Source organism: Platalea leucorodia, assembly GCF_965183815.1.
Source record: "Platalea leucorodia genome assembly, chromosome: 1".
Taxonomy (NCBI): domain Eukaryota; kingdom Metazoa; phylum Chordata; class Aves; order Pelecaniformes; family Threskiornithidae; genus Platalea; species Platalea leucorodia.
Window position 1 is genome coordinate 92,871,284 of NC_138823.1, and position 17,281 is coordinate 92,888,564.

At 52.3% G+C, this 17,281-nt stretch overlaps 1 protein-coding gene across 1 annotated transcript; it reads right to left on the minus strand.

The window, feature by feature from the left end:
• Nucleotides 1-11,400: 11,400 nt before the first annotated feature.
• FOXF2 (forkhead box F2) lies at nucleotides 11,401-16,610 on the minus strand (the record flags this gene model as incomplete). Its single annotated transcript, XM_082312773.1, has 2 exons — nucleotides 15,442-16,610; nucleotides 11,401-11,567 (listed from the first exon to the last, which is right to left on the minus strand). Exons 1-2 carry the CDS (start codon nucleotides 16,448-16,450, stop codon nucleotides 11,401-11,403), a joined length of 1,176 nt encoding a protein of 391 aa, XP_082168899.1. The 5' UTR covers nucleotides 16,451-16,610.
• Between the last annotated feature and the right edge of the window lie 671 nt (nucleotides 16,611-17,281).

The window sequence follows — 17,281 nt, forward strand, 5'->3', positions numbered from 1 at the left end:
TTACCGGGCTGGTTTGACTTGGATCTCAGCTGGAAGTCCCCCCTCTCTGGAGCTCTGTAACCAGACAATGCATCCAGCAACGCAGTTTGGCCTTTTCAAAACAAAGTAGGGTTTAAGAATCAACAGGAACACATTGCTGCGATAACTGGGTTACAATAACAAAAGAAGGCCCCCACGCGTGAATATGACTTAAACTTTGTTCTTCCTTCACAAATTTTGGGCATGTTCCACATAGTCCTGGCACCTCGGCGCTTGGGCTGGGAGAGGCAGGACACCGCTTTCTGTCCTTCTGTTGGAAATGGTGTTAGATAGGAGGGTCTGTCAGCTCCGGGTCCGGATAGGGCTGGTGACACACCGGCTTGCTCGCCAAACAGGCCAGCGCCAGGAGGACCAGCTGCTTCCCGGTCCCCTGGGCGTTGCTCACCATTTCTGGGGGCATCTTACAATCACCCTTATTTCGTTTCCTGCACGTTTCCTCCTACCCGCCTCCTTTGTTTTGCTCTGTACAGGGAATAACAGCAAGGAAAGGCGCAGCAACAGGTCTCATACCAAATATTTTTTGTATTTTCTATGGGGTCTTCATATTTGCTGGTTTCCTTTCTCATTCTCATCTCTTCTTACTGGGTTCTCCATATCACTGTTAGCACCTATTATTAACAAACAAACAGGTGTATTTAGTAACAAAATACTGATACTTGCAAGTATATAGTGTTCCCAGTGCATTGGACAAGGTGATTTTACAAACAAAATTGTTATTGATAACAACAGCTTATCATCTTTATTATACAGTATCCGATCAGACTGTGAACTTTGCAAAACTTTTGTACTAAGTTTTTCTTTTAGTTATGTTAACTCTCCCCAAGTAATCAACCAAAACTAATAAAGCTTTTGCTCGTTTGCACCAGTATAATGAAGATGAGAAGTTTATTCATGGGCTTGAAATGCATTGCATACGGTCTGGGCACTAATCTTCCAATTGCATCTAAATATTTCCAACCTGATTTCTGTAAAAAAGGAAATAATTACCTGAACTCCAGCATCCACCATCTTTCTATTAAAGGCCTCTGAAAAGGCCTTGGTTAAGTGTTTGTTAAAGAAAATAAGGCTGTCACATGACAAGATATGAACCAAAAGCTGGCTACAAGAATAAATGGCAGTTTCTTGTCCCTGAAAAAAGGTTGGCAGGGAAGTGCCAAGGCCTGGTATTGTTTAAGACAGCTATTGGCAGCCTGGAAAGAGGAATGGGAGTAAGGAGGTGAAATGTCTAAATACCGATGAAGTTATTTATATTAGTCAAAGCCTGGTACTTCAGTGGAGGAGGCATGTCTATCGGACGTAGCCAAAGCAGGCGAAGGACGAATATGATGGCAGATAGGGTTAAATTGGTGGCACATGCAAAATCAAATGCACTGGAGGGGAAGGCAAAATGTTCTTGTGACTGGAAGCATTTGAAACTAGGTCTGGAAAAAGGCTTGTGGCATATTGAAGGCAGCTTAATAGAAACTTCTGCTCCCTGTGCAGCTCTGAGCTGCACATGGAGAGCGATGGGGACTATACAGCATCATGCTAGAAGCCAGCAGTGCAGTCTTGTCTATTGCTGTTCAGGACCTGGCATCTTGGCCACAATTCACCTCACCTAGCTACAGAGCAGTCATCTTCACCTGGGCCCATCACTTGAACTCTTTTACAGCCAATGGAGAGAAAGGTGCATGCTGAGGTTAAGAACCATGTTCTCCTAAAGCAGAGGTCTCCAAGAGGTCAGATCGCTCTTCCTCTGATGCCTATTTTGACTACTTTTTCTGTAGAAGGAGTTTTAACAACCAGCTTTGATGTCTATGCTATAGAAAACTGCAGTCTACTGCCTAAGCAGATTTTACTTCTCGTGAGGTGGGGGATTAGAAGAATCACAATAAGATGGTAGAGGCCAGAATGTCTGAAGATGGTGGTTAGCTGCCTCAGGAAACAAACAAGAGCAGACGTGGTAAAACCACTTAAAAATTAATAAAAACCTGGTTAAGATGAATCAGGAGCTTCTGTCTTGGCATTAAAGTTAGAAGACACACAGACAAAATGGACAGAAAGAAGCCAGTCTTTTAAATACCGCCTAAACAGCCTCTGGTACCCCCCAGCACAGGATGCCAGAGAGGCCAAGAGTTAAGCTCAAAACTGAGTGCAATCTTCACCCTCAGAACAGTCTGTGAGGACGCAGATTATCTCATACTTGCCTGCCGCAAAATCTCTTGCATCTTCTGAAGCATCTGGTGCTGGCGAAATGGGAAGAACAGGTTGAAATAATACCTTAAATGGGTGCAGCATTGCACGGGCTTGGAAAAGAAATTCATGCTGAATTTGGTATGCAAGAGATGAATGTATTATCACCTCCACAGAGCAGGCTATGCAGAACATATGCTATAAGTGGGGGCTTTCCCAGTTCTAGGGGGTCCTCTGTCTGCTTTCCCTGTGCTCAAGTCCCTCCTGAAATGCTGAGCATGGCACTTTTGTTAGCTGCATGTTTCTTCTTCTGTTTTTACTTTACTCTGCATTCAAAGGACTAAATAGTGAGAAAGGGCTCTGGCTGTTTCAAACAGCATCCAGGAAACGAACAAGCTGAACAGTGTCTTTGCCAGCACATGGATCTTTTTGGCTAATCTAAAGGTTGTCTGGACTATGGATTCGCCTCATTTTTAGCCATTAGTAGCCAACCATCAAAGGCTTTCTCATACAGAAGGAGAGCCATGATTTGCTGTGGTGCCTGCTCCTGACTAATAAATATGTCCTGAGATGCCCCTGGATGGGATGGCCTGTTTCATATGAGCATCTGTTTTCTGTTTTTCACCCTTGCAGTGTGGTTCCTGCCTGGGAACCCTGGGGGCACTTAGATCCAGAACCAACTATGGGCAGGTGGAGACTGCTCAGATGTCTTACGCCTTTCTGTACTGCTCTTAGAGCTGTCTCTGTAAAGGCAGCCAGCCCCCAGGTGATGGGCAGTGGTGGCTTAAAAGGAAGACAGGGCACTCCTGGGACAGACAAATGTCAGCTGCTTACTACAGATGCTTTTCCACTCAATGAGAGCATGGCCTTTTGGTCACATTTCCCTCTGAGGCTGAAGGATGGGGCCAAGAAGGAGCTAATCAAATACAGTATTGGCTGGTAGAACTTGGCCATCTCTGCTGGGCTAAATACCAGGTTTGTCCTTTTTTTCCTCTTCCCTATGTCTCCTGTGGGCCTGATCTGCTGAGTTGCTATGAGTCTGCCCTCATCTGTTCTATCTGTCTTCTCCTTTGACCTCTTCCCTCAGCAACTGAGTTGGAAAGTTCCTGGTATTTCTTTTAGGGAGTGGGAACTTAGGAGGAGAGAATCAACATGCTAGAGTAAAAGAGAACGTTTCAGGAATCCTAGTTCTTCTCTTTGGATTTGCGAAAAGAGCACATGTGGATGTCTTTTCTTTTACTGAGGGATGCCTTTAAACCCTGGTCCTATAGTAGGGCTGCAGTGCAAGCAATTCATCTGTAACAATAAGGAGGAAATCAGTGGGAAAACGTAGAGGAAATGTCAAGTGCTTGCAGAGATCTGCATATCTGGTGTTATAATATTAGAACAGAAACAGCAATGTATGAATCATTCACAGCCATTCCTTGCCCTCATGATTTTGGTAACAAAGGCCATTGTCTGAAGTAGAACAGGAGCAAGGCTTGTGTCCTGGGATTGAAAGAAAACTCTCTTGGCAGAGGGAGAAATCTTCTGGGGTAATCAACAGGCATGGAAAGGTGAGAGAGGACAGCCAAAGAAGGTTGAAAATATCAGAGGTCGAAGGCTAAAGCATGCTGAGGGAATACCACTCTGCACTCTGTTGGCCAGATTAGGCTCTTGCTGCTGTCATCACCTTCCTGGATATTCACTGCTGTTACCGTCACAGCCACTGACATCAGGCATCACTGCTGCAGCTGAGCTCTACCTTTGTCCACTTTGTGCTCTTGCTGAGGGCAAGCACAAAGCTGTGGTCCTTTCCTCTCTTGGGTGAAAGATCAGGATTCACTGGCTGGAGGCTGCAGCGATGTGCAGCGAGCCAGCTGCACTTCCCGCAGTGTCTGCGGGGCTGGGCATTTGCCATCCTTGGAGGAGCCTGCAATTGGGAGCAGCCAGGGACAAAGTAGTCTCCTGAAATCCAGGCTGCTGGTTGATTTACATAGAAGAAATAATGCTTTTAGAAAGAAAAGATATTTGAAAAACCACCAGCTCTGCACATCTCTCTATACTGCCTGCTGCTGGGAGCTTGAGCAAGGCTGGGCTGCTTCAGACACGCCTATGTCTCAGACAGGTTTCCCTAAACAGCTCCTACTGCTTTCTTGACAGAGCCTCTGAGCCTGCTGAGTAACTTGGCCGAGTCCTGGGCCCTGGCTCTGCTTGTTCAGACTACTTTGGACACTTTCAACAGGGAGTCAAGCCAGATTCCTCCTACCCCCTGCTCCTCTGCTGTCCTGGGACAAGCCTCTGTTTGTTTACTGGAGGTTGCTTATCTTGAGCTATTGCTTTTTTCCTGTGTGCTTCTCCTTGCTGCCTCACACTAAGCGAACGAATACATTGATGTATTCAAGTGTCCCAGTTCCCCGATCAGCATGGTAGTATTTGTGAATCATTGCAGCGCAGCTCTGTTTCTGCCCCAGAGGGGATACAAGGGGTGCACTGCAGCGAGGGGAACTTTTCATGTGTGAAAGCAGGATTTAGTGCATGAGGCGTGGAACTTGATGTCTATTTTTAAGGGACCTAATTCTGCCTTTCATAGTTACGCAGTGAAGCTTCCCATGATGGCTGCAGAAGATACGCCTGTTCTGGCACCGCTTTTATCGATGATTACCCCGACTTGATAACATGCACATCGCTCCCCAGTATCTGCACCCTCTCTATTACGGCTCTGCCTTTTAAGGCACCGGGGATCAAAGTGCACTTCCTCCAGTGCTTTTCAGCACTGACAAGGTTCTTGTCCTCTCTAGTGAACAACTTTGCTCTCCCTTCACTAATGGCCAAGCAATCATCTAGCCTTACCAACGCTAAGAGACGATGTGCCAAAGGAGACATGGCAGAGGCTGGAAACATTTCTGTGTTTCTGCAATTTTAATGTTGAAAGCATTTCATTCCTTTTTTAAAAGAGTGAATCATGCTGCTGACTGTAATCTTCGCTGCATCTTCCCCCTCCAGTTTGTTCATATTCTCTCCACCACAAAGGATGAGAGGCACTGTCCCGTAACCGAATAGCTGTCTCTAAGCCACCAGCAAATGCTCTGCAAGCCACCAGCGGTCAACAAATGTCTGGCAGGGAAACCTCCAGATGAAAAAAAAAGCATGAATGCAAGAAGGCCCAAGGCCTGATTTTAAAGCCTTGATTCCACAAGTAAAATTGTCCTGGAGCTCCCAGTATGAACATGCTTTAGATCCAGTTTCTAACATGCAGCTATCTCACAGGGAAAAGCTGCAGCCCTTTAACATAAGGATTGCCTCATCACAGACACTGCCCTGTTTAGTTTCAATCAGCTTTGGGGAGCTGATACCCCTTTAGAGTTGGTCGTATTGGCAAAGCTTGCAGCCGTACGTGTATAAACGAGAGATTACAGTGATGGAGTGTCCATAAACACCGGTTATGTAGTTTGAACTAAATCACACCTTTCGTCATATCAGAAAACTGTTGTGCATGAGACCCCATCTCAGAGCATAATTTTAAACTAGTTTGAACTGATACAAAAATAAAACTGAAAGATTTTTCATCAAGTAAAATGTGTTTGCTATATGTTAATCAGGACAGATATAAACCAATCCAAAGAGGACCTCTGAAAATGAGATAAGATTGTGTACATAAAGGATTTCAGTAGCTCGGCTAAATCAGTTAGAAAACTTCTAGTTTAAACTAATGCTACCTGTATTTGGACGGTGAGAATTAATGGGCTGCAACTGTACTGCAAGGAAAATGTTACCAGTGGGGATCTAGTCCAGGAAATCTGTCCTTTATCAGTTCCTCAGAAGCAGCTCAGTCTCTTTGAATTGCCCCAAAACCACCAACTTACCTGTGAGCCCAATGGTTCTTCACACAACAGCGCAAATTCATTTTGCAATGGTTAAAATAACCGACGTAATGCAGTTAGTGTTTCTCCATAATCTCCTAAGTAAATCTAAATCCACTGTTAAAATACCTCTAATTCCAGCTGCAGTTTAGTAGTAGTGTCCCAACAAATTTTAAAACCTCCTCCTCCCGGCATATTTCTTTTTAGAAATGACCAATGGAGAAGCCAATAGATTTCTATAAATCACTGTTGGATGAAAAGGAGGCTTGAAGTTGTTTAATATTACAGATGTTTTGGAGCTCTGTTCAGTAGTTGGCAAGTCACACGAAGCTGCTCTGAATTCTTTATAATCTAGACACAAAGATCATTGAACTCTGAGAGAACCTCTGGGCTTTTATTCAAAAATATGTTGGCTTCTATTTACCTCTTTCTTCATTTGTATCTATCAAATGGCTCAATATATAAATAAAGCCCGGGTGTTCTTATTAGCTAAGGCAGTATTTCATGCAGATTAATGCCAGCAGATTTTGTAAAATACATCTCTATTCAAAGCTGGAGTATGTTTTGAATTAATTTTCTTCCTGTATATGAATCAGGTATATTCTACTCCAGTTCTTACACAGGGCTCAGCTGCAGCATATAGGGGGAACCTGTAGTGTTTAATTCTGGTCCCATCGTCCTTCTTCAGCAAAGCACTTTTAACCCTAAGTGTCTGCGTAATCCCATTGACTTTAATGGAAGTACTCACGTGCTCAGGTATATTAAAATTATAATTGAAAACAGCACGTTGCTTTCTCAGGGCCTAAGTGACATACCTAGCATTTTATTGAACAGGCTTATTTAAATATTACCTCATGCATATGTTATGAGCAAATCTTTCTAGTTCAATAAAATCAGGCTTATTGTTACTGAGTAAAAAGAAAAAAGAAACCTTTACTTTTCTTTGCCTCCAAAGCAGGCTGAAACTCACACTAAAGTGAAAATATTGTGTTGGCTAAAAGTACTTTGCCAGCTGAGCCAAAACACAGCAAGATATTAATCTGATGTTGTTCTTAATGGAATAATGGGCAAGGGGATTTAATGGGATTAATAAACTGACTGTTTTAAAGAATGCTTTGGTCAACTACCAGCTAGAAATTCAACATCCCACATAAGATATCTCTGCATGTGGCTAATTTTGCCAGTGTTAAATTTATTGTTCAAGTGATCCCAGCTTTGGAGTGGTTGAGTGGGTTTTTTTCTGTGTAACATAAACACTCTCACAAGCAAAAGCCCTCCACTGAGGCAGTAAGACTGTGACAAAACCAAAGAATGGAGAAAATATATATATAAGATTATAGCGGATCACACGCAAACTGTTTGAGGCGCTCCAGCGTGATTTCATTCCCGTCCTGCGGAAACTCTGCCTAGTGTGCTCTAATAATGGAAATGTTTGGATTAGTCTACGTTCAATCCATTTGCCTCAGCGCCTCACCAAATGCGAGCTACGCCATCAGTCTAGATGACTAACTATTTGTAATTTAGCTGTAGCTTTCTTGTAGCTGTGGCGGTCTGAGGTCATTAGCGAGGCGAGGTTTGCGGGAGATGCATTACTAATGCATTGGACCAACTGATCTCGTTGGGAAAGCTCATGCAGCTTTTTGGATACACGAGCTGCTTCATCGGGATAGAGCAGAAGTGTACCTAGAAGCTATCTGCTCTCATCCTCCTTTGTGCTCACCTGTAAGGACAAGAGTGGTTGAAGCCCTAGGCTGGAAGTCAGCGATGACCATATTTTCAGACTCAGTGGAGGTGTGTGGCTGTTGTTGGGTGCTGCTTGGACTATAGCACTGCTAAAGGAAAAAAAGGTATCACTTAGGCATCCTGCAATCCACACATAGAGGACAAAGCGGTCAGGGACATGTTAGCAGGCAAGGAATGAAAAGATAACAAATGATAAAGAGGAAGAGACTAGCCTGTTGTCACAGAAAAGAGCAATAACTAAGAAAGCTGCAGAGACACAGACCTTCCTGTGATTTACACCAACTGATGCTCATTTTAGCATAGCAGCTACAGGTTTCCCTACCTGGTGACTAGCAAATACATGCTCAGCTTCGGCTCTGCCCTCCTGAGCTCTTTCACAATGCTCAGACTAAATACACACATCTAGATTTCTGGTTTTGTTGTAACACCAGAAATTTCAGCTTTCTCTGATGCTGTAGGTCTCCGGCAGTCTCGGAGATGGATACTGCATCACTACTGCTACGATTAGAAGTCTCAATGTGCTGGATTTCTAACAAAGAATTTCTTTTTCCGAAATATGAAGTATTTGGGCATGTTCAATGACTGCTAACAAATGTAAAAAGATGCAAAGAATTTTTAACCGTATGGCTAAAACATAAATACCTTGCCCTCGCAGTGGCATAGCTCTTGGTCTTGACTCCCACTGGCTCTGCGGCCACCCGAGTTCTTTAGACTAAACAAGAGCTGAATTCCTAGGGTAGAAGGTACCGTAATAAAATCAAATATCAAAACAAAATCAGGTCAAATTAACTTAAAAATCTGGCCACTTTTTTCCTCCCCGTCGTTTGCTGGTCACCCTTCAATTCAGAAGAAAGAGGCCGGGTTCATTTTGCTGACAGCACCCAGAAACATACCGATGTCTAAAGAGTACTGCTTGTGAAACGTCCTTTGTTTGGGAAGCTTTAACGCGGGGGGGAAAGGGAACCTTGCTCTGTTAAAGGAGAACAGTCTTAAATCGTTCCGGGAGAAGACAGAAGCCCAAAACTGAAGGATGCCCTAGCAAATCCTTCCCCTTTCTGAGGAGAACAGCCAGCGTGAGCCTTTCGGGGCTATAACGGCGTTCGGAAGGGGGGAACGAAAATTAGAAGCGGCCATGCCGCACGGCAGGGGGGGCGGGCGGCTTGCGGCGGGGAGCGGACGGGTTGCGGCGGGGGGGCGGGCGGGTTGCGGCGGGGGGGCGAGCGGTTGCGGCGGGGAGCGGGCGGGTTGCGGCGGGGGGGCGAGCGGTTGCGGCGGGGGAGCGGGCGGTTGCGGCGGGGAGCGGGCGGGTTGCGGCGGGGGGGCGGGCGGGTTGCGGCGGGGAGCGGGCGGGTTGCGGCGGGGGGGCGAGCGGTTGCGGCGGGGAGCGGGCGGGTTGCGGCGCGGGGCGGGCGGGTTGCGGCGGGCGCTGCCGGCCCGGGGCCGCTGGAGGGCACTGGCGCCCCGCGCCCGGCCGCCGGGCAGGCGAGAGGCAGTTTTTTTCTCTTTGAGGTCCTGTCATTCCTGTGTAAACAAGTTACGTTCAAGTGTTTAAGGATATAAATTACGACCATGCAGGCTTGCCTCGGAAAGAATGTAAACACAGCACTGTGGTCGGAGCAAACTCTGAAACTGACTTCATAATTTATCACAGACCCTGAGAAGCTCAGGGAAGAAAAGGACATGTTTGAGCATAAATACATGTTTAAAAAAAGATAAAGAGTTTTATCTCTATGCATCATTTATCTCTATGTATCATTGCATAGATATAATTTTATATGTATATGCGTATGTATGCGTTTATACATATATATATATATACGTACACACACACATACCATTTAGCCGAAATTCTCGCGTTTGGGCGCGGGGCCGGAGAAAGTCGCGGTTTGCGGGGCGCACTGGGGTGCGGGCCCGCCTCTGTCCCCTCCGTGGGACGGGACGGGCTGCGCGGGGGGCGGCGGCCCCGCCGCAGGGCTGCCCCCGGGCCGGGGCCGGGGCCGTGGCCGTGGCCGTGGCCACCCCCCGGGCCGTGGCGGGTGGGTTCGGCGGGCATCCCCCGGCCGGGGCGGCCGCGGGGGCCGTGGGGTCGGGGCGCCGGGGGGCGTCTGCGGGATGCGCGGGCGGGCAGCGCCCGGCGCCCGGCTCCGACCCGCGGCCGCTCACCATCCGCAGGGCACGGCGGCACCTCGGGGACAGGGCTTGTTTTGCTTGGGGCACCTCGGGGGCCCTTTTTTGTTTTTTTTCTTTCTGTTTTTCTTTTTTCTCCCCTCCCGCCCCGCTCACTGGCCACGCCGTTCTCGGTGCCTCCCCCCAGTCCTTATCAAGCCACGGCCCTACCGCGGAGCCCTCTCGCCGCCCACCGGTGACATGCCCTCCCGGGTGCAACCCGGCCTTGCACAGGGGCTCCTGCCCCGTCGGGGCACAGAGGGACGCCGACGGGAGCTGCGTGGGCAGGCGGGACGGGGACACGGGGACACGGTCCTAAACAGCGGGGAGGGCGTTTCAGGCCCGGGGGACCCCTCGAAGAGAGGAGCAGGCAGTCTGGATCCTGCTGCTTTTGTGTCCGCTGCCCCGGTTCTTCCAAAGTCTGTCCCGCAGCCGTGGAGAGCGGGGTGGGAAGTGGGCGAGGGCAGGAGGTGCAGCCCGGAGACCACGGCACTGGCCCCCTCGGGTCAGCCGCTCGCTCCCCTCCTCCGCCTCCAGCGGCTGGAGGATTTGGGGTGGCAGCTTTAACGATCTCGGATGCTGGGGTGGAAGAGTTTTCTCAGAAGGAGCCGAGGGAAAATAAGCACCTGTCCAGTGCATAGTCGTTTATATACATTTTATTGGAAAAAAAAAAATTTGTACATCAAAATATTTTGGCAAACTGTAAAAAGTATACATAAGTGCAAATATATTCTCCTTTTAAAGCAATAGTGTGTGAGTATACACGAGTTTTATTTAAAATATTTTTTTTAAAAATATTGTGGTAGAAAACAACTTTTGTAAAAATAAAAAACAAAACGTTGTATTGCTGCAATACTGAAAAAAAAATTGAACATTTCTTAAAATCTATACACGAAAGGGCTAAACAATACTGTTTTCATAATATCGATGGGTTGGTGCTGAAGTCCATACAAAGTGTCCTTGGTGGGGCTCAGGGAGAGAAAAAAAGAAGCAAATTTCCCGCTAACGCAGCAACGGAAGAGGGAGTCCTCGCAGGTGTTGAGCTGGGAGGTTTATTTTTCCTATTCAAAGATACTTTCTCGTATAAAAATATATCGGATCCTTCCCTTTCCCAAAGCTCGATTCTTTAGGAGATCACAGAAAGGCGGTTTACGATTAAGCTGGTCAGACTTGGCATAAGGACACTGAAGTCCCACCTAACCCAACACATCACTCAAGGCATTTGTCTTTTAGGGAGAGCTTTGGAGCATTCTATCGGCTGTCCGCGTCCTTCAAGGGATGGAGGGGGACCGAAAACACTCCTTCCTTAGGTAATTTTGCTAAGTGACTCGTGTACTATCAATGCTATCAGAGTGCACATTATATTTAATCTGCGTGGGTCCGTCTATACCTCGGCTCTGTTCAGTGCCACCTGATTGTCTCTGTTGGGGCGCTGCCTTCACATCACGCAGGGCTTGATGTCTTGACAGACGCTTTGATGGTGGTGATGGTGGTAGTAAGATCCACTAGCGGAAGGGTGAAACGAAGAAATGCCATTAAAATTGAGGACAAAATCTTTCCTGTCACACACCGGGGAGGGGTGATGCTGGTAGCGAGGCAATCCCACTGCAAGAGAAGGAAACAACAAGAGCTGCTCAGAAGCCGGGTAGCTCTGCTCGGGAGGAGCAGCCCTTTCTCTCTCCCTCACCCGCAGGGAGGAGAGGCTCCAGACAGCAGGGCTGGCACGCTGCTTCATTCCCCTTGCTCTCGGCTCCCTCCTGCAAGGTCTGGGAGCCCCTCTCTGGCTTTCCTGGCAGCGGACTGGGTGCTCCCCCCGGGGCAAAGCCCGTCCCGCCTGCAGGGCAGAAAGAGCGGCGGGTCCCATCACCCGGGGCGAGGAGGGGACATGGATCCCCAGAGTCCTCCGTCGCCCCCGCGTGGGCTCGGGGCTGCACCCGTCCTCGTAGGAGCCCCCGTGCCCGCTCCGCGGGGAGGCCGTGCACTGCACAGCCGGGTGGCACACGGGCCGAGGAGAGGCAGGCGGGCGGAGGTGGGTGCCCACGCAAGTCTCCGGGCTCCCCTCCCGCGTGGGCGCACAGGCACCGCTCTCTGCCCCTCCGCCTGCGCATTTCTCAGCCTGTGGGGCTGGGTCAGCCTCCGCGTGTGGTGTAGGCGAGGGAGTGCCCGTGTGCGAGGAGAGGATGCCACTTGCATGTTTTTCTGGATGCGCCGCAGCCATTGGAATCTGATTCCCATCTTTGCTCCCTCTTCTCCCTCCCCATCCCGTCCCTGGGAGGTTTTTGCTTTTGACTTGAACGGCTGCAGGTTGAATTCCAACCACGACCCGTTCGTGCGTTGATGGCATATTTAGGTCTGTGCGTGCACGTATATGAGCATGCACGCCTATACGCGTGTGTGCTTTCATAAACGTCAGATACAGACCGAGGACACCCCACGGTTCATCAACAACAACAAGCGAAGTACATCCGCGGCACCGACATGTAAATGACCTTGCAAATTCCCATTTTCATTTCCCACAGCCTAAGGCAGCCTTTCGGGGGGACAAGGTCCAAGGGCGGCGTGGGAGATCCCCCCCCCCAGCCCGCGCTGCAGGGCCGTGCTGGGATCTTCAGCCCTGGCAGGGTTCCTACTGGATCCGGCGGGGAGGGGAGCGTTGCCTGAGCAAGGCCTGCAGGGTAGAGCCAGAGAGGGGATTTGATTTGGTGTGTGGATGTCAAACTCGGCTAGCGGGATCCTGTCAAATCTGACCGAGGGTCAAGGGGGGGAAAAAAAAAAAAAGAGAGAGAGAAAAAAGGGGGGGGGGGGGGGGAGAAAAAAAAAAAAAAGAAAAAAAGCAGCAAAAGAAAGAGAAGAGGGGGGACGACGTCCCTGGTTTTCCCCCGGGTGGTGGAGCCGACCCTTTTGGCTGGGGCCGACGGCGGCGCGCACAGCCCGGCTCCTCCGGCGCTGTCCCCTCCTTCACCCCGCAGAGCTCACTTTATAAAAGTGATTATTTCGCTGGATTTCCTCGGCTTTCTAATAACCCTGCTGGTATGCTCACCATAAACCGGGGCACTTTATTACAATCCTGATTCAATCATTTAGCAGGATTTAATAGTGTGCGAAAAAAATCCAGCTCCCCCCCGCCCCCCAGTTTCAAAATCCTTTTAGCAGCACCGAGCCTCCTGTTTCCAATTTTTTCCTCTCTTATTCTTGGGTCTGATGCAAATTCAAGGTTTTAAGTCCGCCCTGTCGCTATCATGAGTAGAGGATTATTGACCGATCAGCAGCGGTTGCCACCGAATTTGCTTTGCATTTAACTAAGAGAAAGCGAAAGGCGAAATTCACTTGCTGCTGCTTTGGTGGGGAGAGGAGAAGGATTATTGCTGGTAATAATTACGAATGAAGGAGCTCGGAGCTTTTTTCCCTATCTCCTTTCACTCTGCTAAAGCCTTTGCGCCACAGAGATTTTATGTAACACACACGAATGAGGACTGAATCCACGCAAAAAAAAAAAAAAGGGTTATGGTTTTTGGTTGTTGGGGTTTTTTTTGTTGTTTTTTTTTGTTTGGTTGGTTGTTTGTTTTTTTTTTAGCTAATCAAGGAATGGGGATGGCTTCCGCTAAAGTCCCGGGCCCAGATCCCGAAGCTGTAGAAAATACGCGGAGAAACGCCGTTTTGCAGAGTGGCGGCACTAAATCTGGGCTGCTGGAAACGGACGCTCGTCGTCGGCTTTAAGAAAGCGTCCATCGGTCCGTCTGCGTGTAGACCCGTCCTCGAACAGAAACAATTCGGATTTAAACGGCCCCAGCCTCGGAAACCGTAGTGGAGGCTTCGGGGAGACCGGTTCCCTTCCTCTCTCTCCTTCTGCTTTCTGTTTTCAAGAGCTGCTCTCGGCCTGCTTCGAAAAGCAAATTTCTCTTCCAGGAATCGCCTTTCCCCCCTCGGGTGTCTGTCAGGAGGAGGGGGCAGCCGCCTCCCAGCCCCGCTCCCCGGGCCAGCCCCACTCCCGCGCCACGCGTGGCCCCGTGGGCCCTGCGCGGCGGCCCGCGGGGCCGCAAGGAGTAAAACAAACAGAGAAAAAAACATCCAAAAGAAAGGAGAAGGAAAGAAAAGAAACAAACAAAAATTCCAAGTAACAACAGCAATAGCAACAAAGCAAAGCAGAAATTCCTAACGGGAAAGGTCCGTATTTCGGCGGGGGATGTCCTCGTGAACCCGCCGGCCTCTGGCCCCGGCCCCCAAACCACGTGGGAGGACCACCTGAATCTCCGAAAAGCGGGCTGCAGCCCCGGCAGCAGAGCCCCGTGGGCACGGAAGAGCCCGGCGGGGGTCGCACCGCCTCCCCGCAGCCCTCGCTGCGCCGAAACGCCGGTAAGACGCCCACCCGCTCCGCCGCCGCTCTCCCCAGGAGCCACACCGGGGCTTTTTGCTTTGCTTTGCTTTGCTTTGCTTTGCTTTGTTTTGTTTTGTTTTGTTTAAGGGAGGAAAATTTGCAACCGCTTGCTCTCCCCTGACACCCCTGGTCCCTCCTGCGGTGATGGCAAAGCGGCTTCCCCGGCGGCTGGGCTCCCAGCCCGCCCTCCCCTCGGCGGCAGCAGGCTGTGGCGAGGCCGGGGCAGGCTGCGGGGCTCGCAGAAGGACAGGAGAGTGATTGACAGGCGCCCAAGGAGGGGGGCGGGAGGGGACCCAGGGCTGAGGGTCGCCTGTATTTGTTACTTGTTGAAATTCCCATAAAATTGAACAAGACCCCGCTCTCATAGGGGTTAAGTCAGGCTAAAATCCTCTTCGGTGTGGTCCAGCCCAGACTGTCTTTGTTTGCTTAACCTCCGGGACCCGCGTTTAAAAGGGCTATTTGGAAAATTTCCCCGTAAGAGCCCAACATCTTTTACCCATTTTTGTGCTCGGATTTTTCTGAGCAGACATTGTCTGTAATCACTGGCCGCGGGGGTGGGGGGGTGGGAGACAGAGACCAGAAAACTCTTTCCCTCCGCTTGCAGAAATACCCTGGATCCACTTTAATCTCTCGCACATTTTTCACGATAAACGGTTGGGTTTTGTTGCCTCCCCCCCCCCCCCCCCCCCCGCAGGCCTTGGGAGATAATATTTAACGCCTTTTTTTTGATCACTCCCGCGGACCGCGGTTTACCGAGGCGGCGGCGATGCTGGCGGCGCTCCCCGCTGAGCGAAGCCGCAGCCCGGGGCGGCGGGGCTCGCCCCGCTCCCGCCGCCCCGGAGACCTCGCCGGCACCGGGGAGGGGGGGACGTGCGAGCCGGGACGGAGCCGGGCTTTCCTCGGAGCGCTCCTTCTTGGCGCTGGGCAAGCGCCCCCCCCCCCCCCCCAGTCCCCCTGGCCCGAAAGAGAACAGCCCCAGCCCACGCGTGTTTTCCTCCCTCTGGCAGACAATGCCCCTCTTCTTCCTCCGCCGTGGCGGCGGGTGTTTCCCCGGGAGAAAGCCCCGCCGGCGCCGCGCTCCCCGCCGCCCCCCGGGGTCCCTACCTGAGAGGTCGTCGCGGGGGCTCTGGTGCAGGTAGCCCTGCTCCAGGGAGTAGGAGGGCACGCTGGAGTGGATGCCGGAGGAGGCGGCGTTGGCGGCGGGGAGGCCCTGCTGCTTTATGTAGGGCGAGGCCCCCGAGGCTGTCCAGTGAGCCGAAGGGCTCGTGTAGGGCGAGTGGCATTCGATGGCGCTCGCCATGGCCGGCGAGGAGGGCACGGGGCTGCTGCTGCTGTCGGGGCCGTAGTCCCCGTTGGCAGTCACCGGGCAGCTGGCCATGTAGGTCGAGCCGGGGTTGGGCGACATGTGCGGGACGTGGTGGCCGCCGCTGAGTCCCTCGTAGCCGCTGGCCATGGCGTTGGGCATCATGTCGAGGTTGTAGCCGTTGGAGTGGCAGGCGAGGGAGGCGGGGGGCGCCTGGAAGTCGAAGCCCTGCGGGAGGATGGAGGCGCCGAAGCCCAGCCCGTTCATCATGCGGTACATGGGCTTCAGCGCCTGGCATTTCCTCCTAAAGCCGCGGGGCCGCCGTCGGAAGGAGCCCTCCTCGAACATGAACTCGCTGGCCGGGTCGATGGTCCAGTAGTGGCCCTTGCCCGGGCGGCCCAGCCCCTTGGGCAGCTTGATGAAGCACTCGTTGAGGGAGAGGTTGTGGCGCACGGAGTTCTTCCAGCCCTGGTAGGAGCCGCGGAAGAAGGGGAAGCGGGCCTGCAGGAACTGGTAGATCTCGCTGAGGGTCAGGCGCTTGGAGGGCGAGCTCTGGATGGCCATGACGATGAGGGCGATGTAGGAGTAGGGGGGCTTCTCGGGCCGCCGCAGCCCCGAGCTGGCCTTCTTGCTCTTGGAGGACGCCGCCGCCGCCGAGGAGGAGGAGGAGGTGGAGGTGGAGGAAGAGGAGGTGGAGGTCTCCAGGGCGGAGGAGGGCGGCCGGCTCATCTGGAGAGCTCCGGGAGCCGGGCTGCAGGAGCGGAGAGGGACGGGGGGCTCCAGCCGCTGCTGGCCGCTCTCGGTGGTCATCTGGCGGAGGGAGGGGAATGGGGCAGGGTGGGGTGAGGCTGGGAGGGAAGGGGGGGAGCCGGGCGGGGTGGGTACCGGGGCGGGGGGTGCCCCGCAGGGGGAGAGCGGGGGGGCGGTGGGAGCTGCTGTCCTCCGGGCACCTCCTCAGCGCGGCGGGCGGCGGCGGGGCGGCGGCAGCGCCCTGCGCATCCCCCCCCGCCGTCCCTTGCGCAATGGCTCCTCTGCTTCCCGCCGGAGCCAGGCGCTGGGCGGGATGGACCGGCCCGGCCCCGGCCCCGGCCCCGGCCCCGGCCCCGGCCCGGCCCCCGCCCTCCCCGCGCCGCGCCGCGCCGCCCGCCGGGGCTCCGCTCAGCGCCGCTCCGCTTCCTCCTCTGCCCCCCACCTGGGGACCATCCCGCTGCCTGATCCGGCACGGGGAGGAAGCGCGAGAGCCCCCCTCCAATCTCTTCCGCACCGCTACTCTTTCATATATACTTTTTTCGTCCGCAAAAGGCACAGCGCGACCGCCTATCGGTTCCTTCAATCTTGCTCTTTTTTTTCCTTTCCTCGCACACCCCGCTGAATCCGGCCGAGAAATCAGCAGAGATAGAGAGAGGGAGAGGGGGAGCGGGCGGGGGGAGAGAGAGAGACCACCCCCTTTCCAGCTGGCCTCTGTCCACCCGTCATCTGGGCAGGAGGCGCTGCTGCCGCCGCCGCCGCCGCTGCTGCGGCACCATCCCCGGCTCCGTCCCGCTGCCGGCCCCGCAGCGCCCGGTGACAGCGTTTACCGCCTCCCCGGGGCTCCCCTGGCCCCGCCGGCACCGGTCTGCCCGCTGCTCCCCGGCACGGCCC